General features: G+C 35.1%; 2 protein-coding genes across 2 annotated transcripts; both read left to right on the top strand.

Moving 5' to 3' along the window:
* The first annotated feature begins 1,241 nt into the window (after window positions 1-1,241).
* mpv17l2 (MPV17 mitochondrial inner membrane protein like 2) lies at window positions 1,242-10,530 on the top strand. Its single transcript, XM_005800841.3, has 6 exons — window positions 1,242-1,437; window positions 3,345-3,565; window positions 4,794-4,955; window positions 5,298-5,374; window positions 8,177-8,305; window positions 9,585-10,530. Exons 2-6 carry the CDS (start codon window positions 3,376-3,378, stop codon window positions 9,681-9,683), a joined length of 657 nt encoding a protein of 218 aa, XP_005800898.1. The 5' UTR covers window positions 1,242-1,437; window positions 3,345-3,375; the 3' UTR covers window positions 9,684-10,530.
* A 779-nt stretch (window positions 10,531-11,309) lies between these two features.
* Window positions 11,310-18,887, top strand: LOC102236834 (cell wall protein DAN4-like). Its single transcript, XM_023339240.1, has 4 exons — window positions 11,310-11,458; window positions 12,941-13,357; window positions 15,485-15,648; window positions 17,794-18,887. Exons 1-4 carry the CDS (start codon window positions 11,398-11,400, stop codon window positions 17,836-17,838), a joined length of 687 nt encoding a protein of 228 aa, XP_023195008.1. The 5' UTR covers window positions 11,310-11,397; the 3' UTR covers window positions 17,839-18,887.

Here is an 18,887-nt window from a genome sequence, read left to right as displayed (position 1 = left end):
ACTGGCAAGAGCTAAATATAAATCTCAGCCCGTGGAATGATAAAATCCTTAGACCTAATTGCAGAAAAGTTAATTTGGTGAGTTTGACAGATACTTCTTTCTTCCTCTGAAACAGCATTTAAATATGATATATAAAGCCAATTATTATTCAATATATAAAACTTTGTGTAGCATGTCTATTATATAGTAACTCACTTAATAATTTTTAACTACTTTTACTTTTTTAATTCCTTAATGGGAGAACATGAGAGGAGGAACTGGTTTAACAAAACAGACAAGTTGTACTTACAAATATCAGTCATTTTTTAAATGTTCACTTTGATTATTTAAAAAAAAATTATAAAGTGTATAATTTTAAAAATACAAGCATATTTATATTTTAGATGCATTAAAAAGATGGTAAAGTCATGAGCAAATTAAACATCTTTTAGTTGCATTTTTCAGTAGAGGTCTGCAGGCGGCGCTGCGGTAGTTGTAGGTGGTAGGTTACCATAGCGCCGGAAAGTTGTACCTCTCTTCCTGGTCAGAACAGAGGTATAACACGGAAAAGAACTATTGCTTTTTGCTTTTTTCTAATGAAAAAAAAGCAATAATTAAGGTATATCTATTCAAAATAAATGGTTAAAGAAATCCATCAACAAGGTTTGAATTCATGGCGTACTTTTTGGGGAAACAGAGTCCCCAACTCTTTAGATAATCTTATGAACTTTGGGAGTTTGATCTTGTATTTCACTTTATTTAAGGATTTCTCAGTCTTTGCTATTCATATTCAGTTCATTCCTTAAATTCAAGGAATGAACTGTAGTACATTTAAACCAAATAATCTAGTATTTGTTTTGTACTTTTATTCTGCTCTGAGTTGCAGTCATGTCTGTGATCCCAGATCCAAAGCTTCCCTCGGTGTCTTGGCTGCTTCCCATCTGCTTGTTAACAAAATAAATAAATAAATAAATGCAGAAGTGGAGTTTACTCATGATTCTGTGTGATGCTGTACTAGCACTGTAAAAAAAAATCACTCTATACAAATGTATGAGAATATGTTACTTCTTAACTATTGAAGCAATTAATACTCTGAAGAAACACTTTACATATTTATTAAATATGACTTCTAGTAAATTTTAATAAATAGCCAATGATCTATTCTGGTTATAGTGTAATGATAACATTATGTTATGCAGTTGATTGCCCTCCTTACCAGAAGGTGGCGCTTTAACTTTTTCTTCACTCGTGCAAATCTCTTTCCTGCGCATGCGTTCTTTTTTCCGGCCAGAACAGTTTAATTTTATGTAGTTAGCTGTACTGTTGGTATATTCTTTTTGTTTATTTGATTTATTCAGACGGATTAAGGATAATTGTAATTACGTCAGGTTAGTCAGAGTGGAGTGAGCGGAAATACAAATCTGTGGGGGAACGAAAAGCTACAGAACACCGGCTCAGGTTTGCTCCTGCTCCTTTGGTTTGTTACATGTGACATTCAGCAGCTGCCACTTATGTTTCTGATTAAATTGTCCCAGGTGGTACAATACGTATATTTAACAGTTCATAATAATGCTGATTCTAACCGTGTTTGGAACAAATGTGTGATTAATTCTACCTTAAAATCCCATAGAAAGGCTGAAGCTAACGTTTTACTAGAGAAGCAGCACCTGAATCTGTCTGCGTGAACTTTGACACACGAACCCTTCGACTCTTAACTAAATTAATATTTAACTGACGGTCTTTCTTTGGCTCTATTTCTAAATCTAAAACAGAATAGAGAAATGTAAACCATTCTGCACATTTTTCAGAACACAGTTGCTCTCTTTTGGGATTCCTAAAATCCACACAAACTGGACAGATCGAATCTGGACAAAATTATTTAATGGTAGCTTGTAGAAAACGCAGTTTGTGATTTATTAAACGTCTATTTCATTTATTAAAACTTAACAGGAGCCATTTTAAGACACAAGAGGGCATTTTAAACACTTAAGAAGTGTCCAAAAATCCCAAAATGGTTTTCTCCAAACTTTTTTCTACAAAGCTCAAAATCATAAGGCTGAAAGAGCTTTAGGGGCACCAATCCGTTACTTCTGTTTTTAAATCTTAAAGTTATTGTTCATTTTTATCTGCTCAGTAATAACTTACAGATTTAATTGAAATATGAAAAAAAATGGTAAAATGTTCTGTAAATCTTTGTAGATTCAAAATAAAATAGTATTATTTCACAATTGCGCTATTACAAAACAGGCATAGAAGAGTGCAATGTGTAACCCTTGTAAGCATTTTTAACTCGGTATTCACCACTGGTTCCTTTTGTTACAGTCTGGTGCTCACACTTTTTGTTCCCGGTTATCTAGTTTTTCCTGTTGTGTAAGTTTATTTTTCATTTCTTCCATTTAACCTTCATTTAGCATCAAACTCGCTGCCTCCTTGAGTCTGCATTTGATCCACATTATCAGTATCATGACAAGTTTCCTTTGTTAAAACTCAGATTTACCTCCAACCCAACAGAATAGAACATAGTATATGTGATCAATATCAATAAATAAAACATCTGCTCGTCTATTCAATACAAAGAGTATTCACTGAAAAATAAAAAACGACAATGTAGAGTGAAAACTGGATAAAACAGGGAAGGTCACATCACCAGTTTGGCTGTATTTCAGATGCTTAAAACAAAAGACTAATCAATAATTATTGATATCAACTGACATGAAACGCTTATGTCGTGATAAGTATTTCAGAAATATCATCCAGCTCATGTTTTTTTCAAAGCATGTAGGTTATAAATGTTTTGGGAAACATGTCTTACCTAATTTATTATGAATGTTCCTCTCCGGCCTAATCCGTTTTATATTCATAAAACCTTTTTAAAGCAGTAGCAGCATCAGTTGCTACTGATTGTGTAAGTGTTGGATAAGCTCAGTCAGCTCCTGAGCTTCTGTTTACAGGCTATGGGAATTCATTTTTCCCACTGGTTTCCAGTTCATAATCTTCCAGAAATGTTAGGACAGTGGAATCCAAACTTTTTACACTGGGGGCCAAAACTGGCAAATTTAAACTAATGGTAGTTCAGTAGTTTCCATTATATTAAAGAAACAAAAATTGTTTATTGTGATTCTTTTAATTGCTATTTTTGTTGTTGTACCTGATCAACAATAAACTAAATTTGTATGAAATCTGTTAAAGATTCAAAACAAAAAAACAGGGGCCAATCTTTGGACACCCCTGTGTTAGGGTTAGATGTTGGGCTGTAATCTGTTATCTCTCCTGACTGTTTGTAAAACGTTAAGCGACTGTCAGATTGCTCTCAATTTGTGAAACCAAACACAAAGCAAACATTATTCCCTTCTTTTCTTTGACAGATGAGAGCGTTGTCTCTGCGTTCTGAACATCATGCTTCCCCGGGCGGGTAAAGAGTTTCTGGTCCGGATTCGGTTCTCCTGGAGGCCTCTGTTCCAGGGCCGGTACCTGCTGCTCACCAACACGCTGAGCGGAGGGCTCATGCTGTCGCTGGGAGACATCCTGCAGCAGACTCGGGAAAACCGCAGGGAGCCGGGTCGAGTCCGGGACTGGGGGAGGACAGGTGAGGGTCGGGCAGAAGGACTGCATGCAGCACTGCTATAAAATACCTAAAATAATCTCTAATCTAAGCCATGGCAGTGTTAAGATTATCTTTGACTCATTTATATAGTTTTTAAATTGAAATCTGTTTTGGTTTGTCCACTGTACGTAAACTGTTGCCAACATTAAGCTTCCTAGCTAATGTTTAAAATTTCTACTAAATTGTTGTGAGAGTGGACTCAGTTCAATTGGGATCCAAAATTTTTTACATTTGTTACATTTTCAGCTGGTTCAAATTCTATAAGGTTCTCCAATTAAGCACCTTTTGCTATCCAGTTATTAATTGTTTAATTGAAAAAAATAGTCAACATGTTTTGATGTTAAGTGAAACAAAAAGGACTTATTTAAGTATTTATTTAACCGCAGGTGCATCTTTTGCTACAAATGATAAAAGCTTATGCTAAAGGGATGCTGTGTTATTTTATTTTAGGCAATAAAATGTTTATTTTCTTATTTATAAAAAAATATTTACTTGTAGTTTTTACATATTTTCAATATTGTACAAAATAAGCTTAAGTGGTTAAATTATAATTTTGCATAATGTGCCATTTTTTCCCAAAATAATTTATTACTAAAACAATCTCTAGCTGCAGTCCCACTAAGTAGTAAAAATAAATCTGATTTTTCAACATTTGAGCTAGAGATCAAGAGAAAACTTAACTGTCTGGTTGATTATTTGGTACTTCTCTACTTTTCTCCACTTCTCAGGACCCAACATTTAGATTTTCATGACCCAAAGTGGGGTTCTGATCCACACTTTGAGAACCATAGATGCATTCAGAGCTATACACAAAGAGCTCTGGTAAAATATTACAACTTTAAAGTTGCCCAGATTAAAAAAACAAACAAACAAGAAAATTCAAGTTTTCAACCTCGCCACTAGATGTCACTATTTTCTCCACATTGCTGCTTTAAAGAAGGTTATTCAATAATCCTGCTCCTGATAACAAGACAAAAAAGATTACAGAAGCTGTTTAAGACCATTAGTGCTCATGTTCATAATAAGAGTGAAATCCTTTAATATTTTCATAACGTCAGAGCTGAAATGCTGCACGCAATTAAAAATAATCCTCCTTTTTTGCACATAGTTTAGCTCAAATGTAAGAGAATAAACTGTCATGTGTTTAAACCTGTTCAGTGACTCATAGCGGTTCTTTTGCTCGTGTTTTCCATCACTTTATCCCCTGAAGGCAGAATGTTTGTGGTTGGTTGCTCCATGGGCCCAGTGCTGCACTACTGGTACATCTGGCTGGACAGAGTTTATGTGGGCAAAGCACTGAAGACGCTGAGCAAGAAGGTTCTGGTGGACCAGCTGATCGCCTCACCGACGCTGGGAATGTGGTATTTCATAGGTAGGACTAGGAGGAGTGTTTACTGGCAGTGAGCGGGATGTTTTCTCCACCCGCTGTGCATACACACGCCCACACACACACACACACAAATTCCTTAAGACTAGATCGGGTGTGAGCACAGAAACGTTTTCATAATGACGCATGCTTCTAAGAAATCCTGCTCTGAGTTGTATGTAAAGTTGTGGGTGAGATGAGTTAAATGGAGTTCAAAGGACATTTGTGATAAATTGTTTTACTGACGTTTTCATTTGTGTTTATTAAAGTTCATTGCTCGTGTTTTGGACCTTATCTGATGCCGACTTTAATGACCATTGTGCCTGACGCATGTCTGGTTTTGCACAGGTATGGATCTGCTGCAGGGACGCTCTTTATTGGACGGATGGGCGGAGTTTAGAGGAAAGTTCTGGGAGTTTTACAAGGCAAGTTCACCTGGAAATGTCTCAGTCAGGGTCAGCAACCTTTTCCATTCAAAGAGTCACTTTTAACCCCGCTGCTACAAAATAAAACTCACAGAGAGAAACACAGAGTAAAATGTTTTATCATGAAGGCTAACATATGAAGCAAAAATGTGTTTCTATTTTCAGATTTAAGAACAAAATGAATCCTCTAATACAAATGAAAAGTAGAATATTAGCCTTTTCTATTAAAATGGAAATGCAGAACTCTAAGTATCATAAAGCTTTTAAATGTCTGTTGCAGGGTTATAATAGTTTTAGGGTTTTTGTTTTAGTTTGTCTTTACTTTGTTGTGACTTTTTGTTTATCTAATTCAGTTAGTTTTAGTTAGTGTGTGCTAGTTTTTGCTACTTAAAAATTGTTTAGTTTTAGTTTAGTTTTTATTGGTTATAGTAGTTTTAGTTTTTTATGCTTTGATTGGGTAATGACTACTAAACAGAGTATTGAGTAAAAATGTTTGATAACATTTTTTTTTTATAAAAATGTTATAAAAAAGCATTTTTTTGAAATGTTTTTTGATAACATTTTCAAAAAATGGATTCAATTACTGTTGGAACAACCAACTGTTTCTAGTGTTTTATCCCAACTTTTATTGTCGCCATTTTGCGAACCAGTGCAAACGGCGACAGCACAAGAGTGTGGAGGGACGTAATTTGCCCACAACTGATGTAAATGGCTCGTGTGGGTGGCAAAAATAAACAACAAAAGTCAGTTCAAATGGCTAATAAATAGATTCATAAACACAAAAACAAAGGATTTTATTTTGATAATTTCAGTTTTATAAACACACAATACTGTTCCATTTAGTTATACTTTTTCACCTTCATCACTTTTATTTATTTCAGTTAACAAAACTGAGAAAACAGTTTTTTTGGCTTTAGTTAACTATAATAACCTTGGTCTGTTGTAGATATTTTATGCAAGTTTTGTGTAAGAACACACATGAAAACCTCTAAAACAGTCATGTCTTCTTGCATCCATAATCAGAAACTTTTCCCTTTTGGTTTTGTGAGAGCTGCAGTGGCCGAGATCACAGAGCAGAGATTACTTACACATCACAAACTTTTGACTATTAACTGACAAAAGAAGTTCACTCTGTGAATTTTATGTTGTATAAAATATATAAAATTTTTGTTCTCTTTGCTCTTGATCAGGAGAACATAATTTAAAAAATAGGAATGATGGAAAATGTAGTTTTTCTCCCTTTTTTGCATTATCTAATAACGTTTAAAGCTAATTTCTCCTCTATATCTGATAAAAAAACAAAATAAATTTCTCAGTTATGTTAAGTCACTTTCAGCTAATAGTTTCTCATCACATCTTGAATGTTTTGGAGTCCAAAGGCGAATAAATGAATAAATGCAGACATATGAAGCAACATTCTGGAAATCTGCAGCTGGTAAACAACAATGTTTCCTCTAGTCGTAATTCAGAAGACGCAGGAGTAGTTTTCCACGCTGGAAACGAGCTGCAGAAAGGAAATAATACTAATCAACTGTGGTCGATCTCTGGTTGACCTCTCTCTCTGGAACAACTTTAAGGTTCCCAGAGGATCGCCATGGCAACTCATCATATCTGGGAAATCTTTGCTAAGTCACATAATTGATGTCAGGACAACAAAACTGCATTTATCTGTGGAGTGTTATCAGTTTGATCTTCGCAGAACCTTTGCCAACGATCATCTGCTTTGATACAGTAAAAAAAATAAAATGTGGATTTCGAAGACCTTGGAAAAGTATTCACACCCTCCTGAACTTTCTCACATTTCGTCTCCTTGTTCAACATATTTTATTGGGATTTTATGTGTTAGACGCAGAATAATACACATTTTGGAAGTGGATGCATAATTTCTTTCTTTTTTTTTTTTAAATCTAAAAAGTGTGGTGTGTGTATATTTTTAGCCCCCTTCATTCTGATACAAAATCCAGTGCAACATGCTACAAAGAAGAACCAAGAAGTTGTTCTGGTTAAATGACTTCAAAATGCCCTAAACATGGAGCCAGAGCAGAAAATCTAACTGTTGAAGTTAAACCATATTATTCAAGTGTTAGGAGAGTCTAGTCAAAGTCTGGAACTAAATCTGACGAAGAGTTGCAGCTGTAATTGGAGTCAAAGATGTTTCTGCAAAATGTTGATTCAGGGCAGCTGAAAGCAGATATCTGTCACTCTTAAAATACTTTTTAAGAAGTAAAACGTTGACCGCCTTTATAGTAATGGTCTGGTCTAAAACATTATGTAAACTAAAAGTTGTGGTTGTAATCAATAAAATGTAATAATTTGGGGTTAAATATGTAGCTCCATCTCCTCGGAGCAAAAGAAAATGGAAGTGGAACCTTGTTAATGTAAAAATGTTCCAGTTATTGAACACGCTGACATTTTAATTCTCAGTTTTTCACGTTTATCTCTGCAGATAACGACTGCAGCAGTCCTCGCCTTTTAAAAACAAAAATCAACATCTAACTACTCTGTTGCTACTGTGGAACTTTTATTAATATCGTTTTAAAAAGTTTACACAAAACTACAAAAATTCTTAAAAGAGTCTAATATTTAGCAGAAAACTACCTGGTTATTGTCATGCTTGTAAGCATTTTTCTGAATTGCAGTTTGGGTTTATGTAAAGACGTCCTGGTTGTTCATCTACAAACAGATGAAAAACAACCAGAGCTGCATTGTTTTTATTGTTACTTGCTTTTCCCCTCCTTTTGTCTCGTTAACGGTGTTTGCTCTGCTAATCTGTTGGTTTTGTTCTCTGTTTTTTTCCGGCAGATGGACTGGTGTGTTTGGCCCGCTGCGCAGACGATCAACTTTTACTTTCTGTCACCCAAGTTTCGTGTCGTGTACATTAATTTTGTCACGTTAGGATGGGACACCTACCTCTCATATCTTAAACACAGAGTGAGTTATTCTTTTGTTATTAATTTTTTTTTAGTTTCAAATTTTTCTGAAATCTTTTCTTCTTCAGATTAGGACATTATTTTAATTCAAATTCAAAAATGCCTTTTTGATCCCAAAGGGAAATTAAATTAGTTTTTAAAAATCTTTTAAAATTGTTTCAATTAATAGTTCTTGGATGTTCGAGAGTCTTTCAGCATTTCTTTTTTAAATTACTGTATGTATGTAACCTTAATTTATTCAGTTATGTCTCGCTGAGTTTAAACATCTCTTTTTCAGGAGAGCTCTGGCCAAAACTGACAGCAAAACACAAACAATTAAAAACCGAAACTACAGATATTAAAAAATTAGAAAAGCATTTATGAAAACATTTATATAAAAAACATTTAAAGCAGAATTAAGCAAGAATTAATATCAGTATATCAGTATAACTCTCTGATCCAGACCGCAAAGCATTCTGGGAGATGTAAGCAGAAGAAAAACTAACTGCCACGCTCTTTGGTTACCTAGCAACAGTCTGTGAAGTACCTTTTAGTTGCCTAGCAACGACTTGTTGAGTAACTTGCTTAGCAGCAGTTTTAGGTTTCAACAGTTTGGTTGTATTTCAGATATTTAAAAATCAAAAATCAATAATTTTTCATATCTGCTCATATGAAATGCTTATATTGTGATATAGTCAAAGTAATCAGCCCTGACATGAATAAAGAAAAACCTTTTACTACAAAAATATCTTGTTCTGATTAACTGGTTTGTGTCCTTTTTTATTTTTAACCAGCAGCGATTGTTTATGTAAGACAAACATAACATGTAAAATCAGAACATTAATGCAAAAATACTTTGCTGAGAGCTTTATTATAGGTTAATGCAGAAAAATTATTTAATTTCCATTGAATTGTAAAATAAAATGAATTATCTCCTTTGCTAACAACCCTGGTAAAAAAAATAAATATAAAGATGAGTTTTATGCAAAATAGTCAACTATAACACATAAAAAATAAAGATTCCATTAAAGCCCATCAACTTAATGAACAGAATTTGGATTCAGTGTTGAGTATCTTCAGATAATTATTTCAAACACTGCTGAATACTTTAGATAATAATAATTATTAGAGGAAAAAATAGCTGGTTAATAATGTCTGTTTGCCCATCCGGCAGCTTGAAAACAGAAATAGAGAAGTAGCTTTCCTGACACAATAATTCAGTATTTTCTGTCTACGCTGTTCACTCACTCACTTTTATTTATTCATTTTTTAAAGTTTGTTGCTTTTTGTGTTGTTGGCAGGATAAGAGCCAGCAGGATGACCTGACATCTGACAGCAGCTCTGTGGATTCACAGCAGGAAGATCGGACATCTTCTAAACCTCTGGAGGAAAAAGCTTAGAGTTCTTCATTATCTGTGACTTTAATTAAATGCAAGAGAACATTTTAATTATACTTTCAGACCCTCGCTCCTCCTCTTGAAGAACACTATAAGAAGGCATTTATCTATGAGGAGCTGCATATTTGTAATTTTTCTTCCTGTTTTTTGTGTGTGTGTGTGAAAGAGGTGAATCCCGTAGGAGCATTCAGGGACGACAGCAGCTTCACTGCCCTCACCGCTGATATTCCTGTTTCCAGACGTTGTGATTGTTGAGGCGTTTTGTCTCGACTAAAGCTATAAGCTGACGCGGTACCTCTCTTTTTCTATGTTGTTAAAAATGTTTCCGTATAAGATTCCAAACTGTTTTTAACCCAGCTCCACCATGAGAACCGTTGCCTTAACATGCAGTCCAGTTCTCAACATTATTGTGCCAAATAATCTGTTTATCCTTTATGATTCCTGTTGAATGATGCTTGAGATGAAGATGATTATAGTTAAATCCAATATTACACAGAACTGTAGACTGTAAATATAAACTTGAATCCTGTTAAACTGAATATTTATCACGTATATTTTCAGTTTGATGTGTGAAACAAAATGTTTCCACCAATTAAGTTATTAATTAGGTTTTTTGGGTGAATTTTATCAATTAAATATTTGTAGTTTTTCTTATTTGTATGATTGCGCTCTACTAAATGATGTAGATAATTGGTTAAAAACAGAAGTCTGTAAAGAAATTATAGATTATTTTTTTTCTAATTTTTAATTTTTGTTTATGTTTTGTCTTGAAATTGAATGATAATAGGTGTTGTATGAACATGGAGAAAATATTTATTACATGACATTAAAGCGAATTAAACATGAATAATTAAAAACTTTATTCCCTAAATTTATTTGGTTTCTAACCAATATGTTTTGCTCTTAGTGGTATATTTATATGACTGGAGTATCTGAACATGAAAGTATACATTTATAATCTAATTCTTGAGTTTGAAAAGTCAAAAAAGTTTGATTTTTAAATTCAGAAACTTTCCAAAACGCATAAATTTGACTCAGAAATGTTCATGTTTTCTCTAGAAAATGTCTGAAATTAATCTCAAAATATGAATTTTTCTAGCAACTGTTTGACTTTTCAAACTTGGAAATAAAAAAACATTAAGAAAATTTCTGAGATGAACCTTAAAATTTCTGAATTTGTTGGCAGAAATTTACTCTTCATTTCTTTTATATCTACAATGGTAGAAATTTCCCCCTCTTTCTACAATGACCCTAACACTTCATACAGCTGAGTTAAAAATAAAAAGATAAATACATTTTATTTATTTGTTTATTATCAACTAACCGGTTCCCAAACTTAAACTGCTGCAGTGTAAGAAATAAACGTCAGCAGATCAGGAAATTAACAGGTGATGTGCGATTAGGACAGAAACGAACAGAAATCAACGCTGGACGTAAAACCTGAAACAAGGAAAGAGAAAGAAAGTGGGAAAAACAACAACGTCAAGAAAATCCCTTTAATCAGTGGAAAGCTGCTCAGGAGTGAGAAGCTGCCACCAGCAACGCAAACAAACTCCACTTTGTTCAAATATTTGACCGGCCCGCAGCATCTGATATGCGCCAGCTCACGTTCACAGCGCTCCTGTTGAGCACATCCTGCTGTCAAGGATGCGAGCCTTGCGGGTTTGTGTTTGAATGTCACTGATATGACGGAGCAGCAGACGCTTCCTCTCTCAACATGCCGGCAGCGATGCACCTCACTGTCCTGCTTTCCCTGCTCACAGCGACAGCCTGCCGCGGTGAGTAAACCTTTCTGTCTGCTAGATTCACAAGTTTAATGTGCTGAGAGCTGAGTTTTATTCTTACGTCCCTTTCAAGATGCAAATTTATGCAAACAGGAAGAGGGAAGTTTTGAAAGCTTACTCAAGGTGGTTGTGTGGTGCAGGGTGTTTCTCTGTTAACAGGAAGGTGCCATTTTCAGATGTTTAACCAACATTTATCAAAGTTTACCCATTTTAAACTGTAAGTGATAGATCAGATTTATATTTATAGTGTGTGAGCAAAAGTAAAGATGTGGTTGGCGACAGTCATATTTGGTTAATGCTGTCTGTAATGTAGAGCCTGCTGTTTCTCAATAAGACACAACTCAGTAAATGAAGTTACTATAGAAGCCACTGAATTGGAAAGTATGTCAGTCAATGAGGAAGACTTCTACCTCAGAGATCTTTATATGGTTTACAAATATAACATATTTTAAAAAAAAATGTAGTACGAGATCTTTACCACTTGTTGACATTTTGTGAAATTTGCATTTTCATCAAAAACAGTCAAAGCAGCCAATCCAGAATCAATGATCATCAATCATTTTCCTTATTGCGGATTGGCTGAGCAAAGATTAGATTTCATAATTTTCTGACACGCTGAATTTTGGGTTTCCATGACCTGGAAGCCATAATAATTGAAATTACAAGATAAAAAGGGGCTTGGAATATTTTGCTCTGTCAAATGAATCTATGTAACAAATCTATGTAACATCACTTTTACTTTCTGAAATGAGTGACTTTTATTTTATTAAGGTATTTAAATGTTTTCAACTTGTCTGTTCATCAAATAAGTCAACACAGAAACTGGTCTGAAGTTTTAGAACATGTGTCAAACTCGAGGCCCGGGGGCGAAATTCGGCCCATCATAGCTTTTTATGTGGCCCTTTATTCTCCAGAGAATCTTCAAGAAAACAGTTTTGTGCTTAAATACTATTTTATCAATCAAATTAAAGCCATTTTTATATGTATGCAGCCAAATTGCATGAGTGTGAAAAGATGTTCAATATTATTTCATTTTAAAAGAAGTATTTTCAAATGCAGATGGTAATTTATTAATATTTTAACAGTTTGTTATTGAATCTTATCAATATATTCCTCCGCAACAGGCTCTTTGAGGGCATTGATGATCTTGATTTGGCATAAAATAAGACTGAGTTTGCCTGTTTTATTACATCTGTTACTGATTTTATCAAAGCGAGTTTGTTTAGAGCAAGTTGAGAGGCAAATTAATTTAGCTAGCCAAAAAGCGTAGGATGTTCACTTTAAAAATACAGGAGGGGCATACACCTTGACATTGGAAACAATCATCTTGCATAAACAAGGTAACATCGTAGGATGAACCTGCAGTCATTTTAAAGTGAACAGGAAATATATTTTTTAATGATTGAAATGTCATTTATGCTCAACCTGATCAATAAGTATGGAATCACATTGTTTTCTTTTGTTTACCTTTTGCAGGGAGTGTAGTTTCCTCTACTGTGATGGCTACGAGTGCTTCCCATGCAACCCAGAGCTTAGCAACGTCATCCACAGTGAAAACATCAACCGTCACACCCCAGCTTCAAACGACGACACAGATGACCACCAGTCTTACTTCAACTTCACCACAGACTGCCACAGCAGAGAAGACCAGCCCGAGCAGCGCTCCCCTGAACACGACGACCAGCCAAACGTCCAATCAGTCAGTCACTCAGAGCCAGACGACCAGCCAAACGTCCAGCCAAACGTCCAATCAGTCAGTCACTCAGAGCCAGACGACCAGCCAAACGTCCAGCCAAACGTCCAATCAGGCAGTCACTCAGAGCCAGACGGTCCCTCTAACGTCAGAGTCACTGAATGTCACAGCTGGTACATCGGGAAACAAAACCAGTTCAGGTCAGATTACTGTGTGGACTCAGATTTATTTTGAATTACAGTGTTTTTAAAGAGGAGATATTATACAAAATTCATGTTTTACACATTTTTGTACTTACATTTGGGTTTCAACGTCTTCTAAAAACAGCCCAAGTGCTTTAAAAATAAACAAACACGCAGCCAGTTTTTAGCAATTAGTTAATGTTTTTTGGAGTCTTTAAAATGACCCATTTCAAAAACTTCCTGAATGTAACATCACAAATTAACAGGCACTCCACCTCAACTAGCAACCCCAGTGAAGCCCAGCCTGTTACCTAGCAACCGAAGTGGAGTTCAGCATGTTTTGTCAGCTGGTTTTACTGCTGTATGCACTGTACAATGGTTGCTGGAAACAACAAGTGTTGTTGACTCACCTTTTAGAAACCACTTACTATATTCTTGTTGGTTGTGCAGGAGGCTCAACTTACGCTTTTCAAAGATGTATAATTGCGCATCTGTTTGCAGTCATTTTCACGTGCGAGTTTAAACGTTGAGTTGGGAGTCGTGGCCAGAAGCAGCACATTTGGATTTAAAGTGACAAAACGCCCTAAAACGACTCAATCTGGAAGGAGCTCAAATGGGTAGAACTGGCCAAACTAGAATCTTATTATCTAAGAATGATTTTGTGTAAAACAGGCAATGAACATGTTTTGTATAACCCACAAACTTATTCTAACTTGTTCAAGGAAGCATAATAGGTCACCTCTAAAATTAAATCAGCTATAAAATAACTTTTAACCAAAGCAAATGGCATTGGAAACAGTACAGAAACCCAACAGGAAATGTTGCAATTACACAGCAACATAGATGTTGGTTTCCAACCAACTACAGAGTTTTGCAATCCACCCACAAAAGACATACAATAGATCTAAATGTCTTTACCTATTTGACCTCCAAAGCTACAAATAGATGAGCTGAAAGCAGCTGCAGAGCATAAAGCCACCAGATCTGCTGCTAATATCCCAGAAACAAACACCTCAGGACATCCGGAGACCCTCTGTGTCCAAGCCATGACTGGTCAGAGAGTCAAGCATGTTCTACCAAATACTTCTGGACGAAATGTCTTTAGCAAACAGTTACTGGGAAGTAGTTTCAAAAACTGGGATCAGGATCCCAAGAGCTCAAAAACCTTTGTGGGAAACTAAAACTGTTTATATAGCCCAACTGTAGCTGTAATTGAGTCAAGAGATATTGATGGTATACTAAAGTTATGATGACACAGATTCAGTAGTGGCAGCTTATTAAGGCAAAGACACACCAGAAGTGTTTTGGCATCCAATCCAACAGAAAAAAAATTATCGGATATGTAAGCTCAGTTAATTATTTCAAATTCATGGGGCGTGCTGTGGTGGTGCAGGGGTTTAGCACGCCCCATGTTTGAAGGCCCTGAGTCCTCGAACCGGACGTCGCGGGTTCGACTCCCGGTTCCGGCGACCTTTGCCGCATGTCTTCCCCCCTCTCCTCGTCCTCTTTCCTGTCTGCCTACTGTCGCAAAAAATACGAGCTACTAGCGCCGCAAAAACTCTTTGGAGAAAAAAAAAATAAAAATTATTATTCAAATTCAATAAATATTTGTTTCTGACTGAGAAAGCCTAACAGCCATTAACTTGCAGCAAAGAGAATAGTTAGTAGTGCAGCATTGTGTTCTTCTAAGGTATTTTTTGTTCTTTCCAGGCTGGAATAAAATGGGAGGTATATTAAAAAAATATTAAAAATAGCAAAGTTTCTTTGTAGTTCAGGGTTTTTTTTTTCCCTTTTGTTCCGTTTTTTTGTCCTTGCTATAATCTTATTGCTTTCTCCTACGGCATCTATCACAATAACTTCCTCATGGCCAGTCATCCCATGTAGGGCATGACATTAGTAAGATATGCAAGTCTATGGCCATCCAGTGGCACATTTCATTTCTGAAGAGTTGGCAACACTATGCTGGGCAAAACAGACAATTTTTTCCCCCATCTCCCTTTTCACCTAACTTATTGACATTTTTACTTAACCAGTGCAACTCGGTCTTTGGTACAAATTCTAAAATATTCAGGAACCTCAAATTTAAGTTTTGCACACTCTTAATAACCTATTAATTACAGTTTTTCTTTGTGCTATTGACCTCAGATCTTTCAGGCAACAAGGAAAATTACAACTTGGTGGAAAATCCTGGCCTGGTGGCCGTCATCTGCATCTTTACAATTGTCTTTGGCCTCCTGCTGGTGGTTGTGACGGTGAAATGTGTCAAATCTTCGAGATCCGACTTTGAGAGGCTCGAAGACGTTCCCATGGTGAGCACAAAACTGTTTTGATTAAAGCTTTAAAATAGATTTTGACTTATGTTTTCCAATAAAGCCGAATATACAGCTTTGCACTTCAAAAACACAAACTCTTACCAAGTATTTTTGATCTAGAGTCTAGTGCAAATATCTCAGTACACATTAAATAAGACAAAACTAACTTATAAGTAACTTTTCTGCAAGATATAGAGCTTGTTTTAAGTTAATAATTCCATAATATTATTGAAAACGTACCAGACCTAACATGGGAAACGTGTCTTCTTATAAGTACAATAACCTGCCAGTGGAAATAACACTTTCTAAACTAAATATTAAGTAGATATTTACTTAAAACAAGTTACTATATCATGCTGAAACGTTACTTGTCTTATTTCAAGTGTACTAAGATATTCTAGATAAAACTAGACATATTTTGATATAAGATTTTGTTTTTTTGCAGTGTTCACACGTGTGATTATACAAGCACGTAAAATTGGTTGCATTATACCAATTACACGTTTTTACAGTGTTCACACTGCAAAAACACAAAATCTTACCAAGTATGTTTGGTCTAGTTTCTAGTGCAAATTATTACACTTAACATAAAACAAAACTATCTTACTTTTCAGTGACATATAGAGGCTTGTTTTCAGTAAATAGTTATTTAATATTGATTAAAAATAACTACTTCCACTTGCAGATTATTTCAAAAGAAGATATTCTTTCCCATGATGTAAGTGTAAAAAATCTGTCTGTGGAAAAAATGCTTTTTTAAAATCATTATTCAAGAATGACTGACTTGAAATAATCTCCTATATCTTGCTGAAAAGTAACTTTTGTCTTATTTTAAGTGTATTAAGATATTTGCACTTGAAACCAAACAAAAATACTTGGTAAGATTTTGTGTTTTTGCAGTGTTAGCTAGTAATGGCCAAATTGTTAAAAGTAAAGACGACAAAACACTTGAGTTTTACAAAATTGACTGACAAGAGAGGAAAAAATAGTTTCTGATGTATCGTTTTTCACGTTTTTTGAAAGCATTTTAAACTTCAGTGGTCGTGTTTCTTTTTCTGTTTCTTCCCTGCAGCAGTGAGCTCACTGGTTTGCTACTCTTTCTTTCCGCAAACAGGAAGTCTAAGGGCAACTGTCTGTGTGTGTGAAAATATCTCAAAGGACATTAAATGTGGTGAACCTTTGATGACAGAGCTTTGTTCTTTTCAAAACAGAACTTATCAACCTCCCATCAGTTTGTCAGCAGGTATTCAGACTCTGTCAGCATCCTGGAGTCTTCACATATTATTTCAGATGCAGGATCAAGCAGGGGGTTTCTCTCTCGATGATGACGAAATTAGACTCATTACTTCAGTGAAATACCACTGCATGTCACAACCTAAAATAGTGCAGAATAATTACATTTATTCAATCAAGCTAAAATGGAAAATGTGTAGCGTTGGATTTCACCAGCTTGTGTTTTAAAGAGTCTGTTTTGTAAGTCTTTATTGTTCCATGTCTGTAGCTGCAGTAAAACCTTGTCAGGACGTTGAGCTGGACTAGAACAGAGTTCATTTTACAGGGAGAACAACACAAAATACATAACCAACTGTAGGGGCCACGGAAAAAGCTGATAATGCAAACTGTGATTGGAAAGATTATTCCCTGAGTTACTAAATGACAACAGAAGGAGGAAAATGGACTAACATGTTAATACGTGTGATAAATTATATCCTTTATAGCTGGAAAGTTTACATACACCAATGTTAATGCATGTTCAGACTCGTAGATTCAAAATAATTTTTGTTTAACCAATAAATGAGACAGAGCTCTAGAAAGAAAATAATGCAAATTCAATTCATTTAAATTCATATATACTTTATTAATCCGAAAGGGAAATTAAATAAAAGGCATACTAGAAAAAAAGACTATTTTTATTTATGTTTTATTACTGAATGTCATGCTGGAAATTATTTATACTCTTAAAAATATCAGGAAGGAGGAAGAGGAAAACCCCCACATTATCGCTGTGGTAGATTACCTACCGCTGCTATTAGCTAAGCTAACAGCGGTGATTGTTTAGCTAATTTAAACACCTGCTCTACTGATGATCTGTCAGAGCAAGTTAAAGGTGGATTGTTTGAACTTCTTTTGTTTTTTCTCCAGGGTAAAGTGAACGAAGCCTCTCCCTTCGCTCAGTACACAAAATGACAGAAGACTCTTCACCGGACAACAACTCAACAATTTTTTCTGGGCTGTAAAACAACACCAGTCAGAAGGGACTCTAAGTTAAAATATATAATTGTAAATTGCACTTTTGTCAATGCTAATGAAATATTCGTAGATTAACTTTGACTTGGTTACTGCTGGTAATTCAATAGATTCAGACGAGGGACTCTTAATCAAATAACTCTTGCCTCGCTCAGCTCTACATGTAGAATAATGTAATCTAAATGCACTAAAGCCTTTTGGGGAAAAAGATTTTATTATGGCCTCTCGTGGGTTTTTTTCTAGGATTTCCATTTATCTCCATCCTTCTTTGGCCATATCAACTCTGATCAGTTCCCCTGTGTCTGCTGAAGGCAAACATTCCCACATCATGATGCAGCCACCACCAAATCTCACTAATCATTTATTATCTATAATATTTACTAATTTGATTACTTCAGTAGTTCACAATGGATTTCTACAGGTATTAGAGTAAAAGTGGCAGAATATAAATGTATGCCAGACTTTCCACACTTTACTTTGCAAGAATCTTTTTGTTTGTTTTTTTCCATTTCTACTTCTGCTTTGTGCTACTTTTTGTCCATCACATAAAATCCCAATAAAAACATTGAAGTTTGTGGTTGTAATGTAGCAGAAAGGTAAATGTTCAAGAAATATAAATAATTTTGCAAGGTATTGTATAATACCTGTATAAATAGTGAATTCTGTAACGTGTCTTTGGAGAATTTAAAGGTAAAAATAGTGCTACTGCAGTTATCATGACTGAAAGAATAAAGATGTTTTCAGGTTTTCTGATTGGTACAAATCAAGGCCTGTTCTTCCAGGCAATAAAAAAAAATCAAATTATTAATCTATGGTACGATGCATGAGTGTTTTGGAAGTTAATATAATATATGCAATGAAAAGTATAGTTTATAGCTACTGCTCTTTCCAAATAACCAAGAATATTTAATAGAAAACTTGTAAAGGCTTTTTATTACCTCAAACTTCTGTCTTTATTTTACACTTCTAAATAAATCCCATTTAATGTC

The sequence above is a fragment of the Xiphophorus maculatus genome, chromosome 9 (assembly GCF_002775205.1).
Source record: "Xiphophorus maculatus strain JP 163 A chromosome 9, X_maculatus-5.0-male, whole genome shotgun sequence".
NCBI lineage: Eukaryota > Metazoa > Chordata > Actinopteri > Cyprinodontiformes > Poeciliidae > Xiphophorus > Xiphophorus maculatus.
Note: the sequence above shows the minus strand (reverse complement) of the source record. Positions and strands in the feature narration are given on the sequence as shown.

What these genes read in the sequence shown, in the direction of transcription:
- mpv17l2 (XM_005800841.3), top strand. Translation starts at nt 3,376, where the DNA reads ATGCTTCCCCGGGCGGGTAAAGAGTTTCTGGTCCGGATTCGGTTCTCC. An exon ending in AGTTCTGGGAGTTTTACAAG is followed by an intron (nt 5,375 to 8,176) that starts GCAAGTTCACCT and finishes TTTTTCCGGCAG; the next exon opens with ATGGACTGGTGTGTTTGGCC. An exon ending in TCTCATATCTTAAACACAGA is followed by an intron (nt 8,306 to 9,584) that starts GTGAGTTATTCT and finishes TGTTGTTGGCAG; the next exon opens with GATAAGAGCCAGCAGGATGA.
- LOC102236834 (XM_023339240.1), top strand. Translation starts at nt 11,398, where the DNA reads ATGCCGGCAGCGATGCACCTCACTGTCCTGCTTTCCCTGCTCACAGCG. An exon ending in GGGAAACAAAACCAGTTCAG is followed by an intron (nt 13,358 to 15,484) that starts GTCAGATTACTG and finishes TATTGACCTCAG; the next exon opens with ATCTTTCAGGCAACAAGGAA. An exon ending in GGCTCGAAGACGTTCCCATG is followed by an intron (nt 15,649 to 17,793) that starts GTGAGCACAAAA and finishes TTTTTTCTCCAG; the next exon opens with GGTAAAGTGAACGAAGCCTC.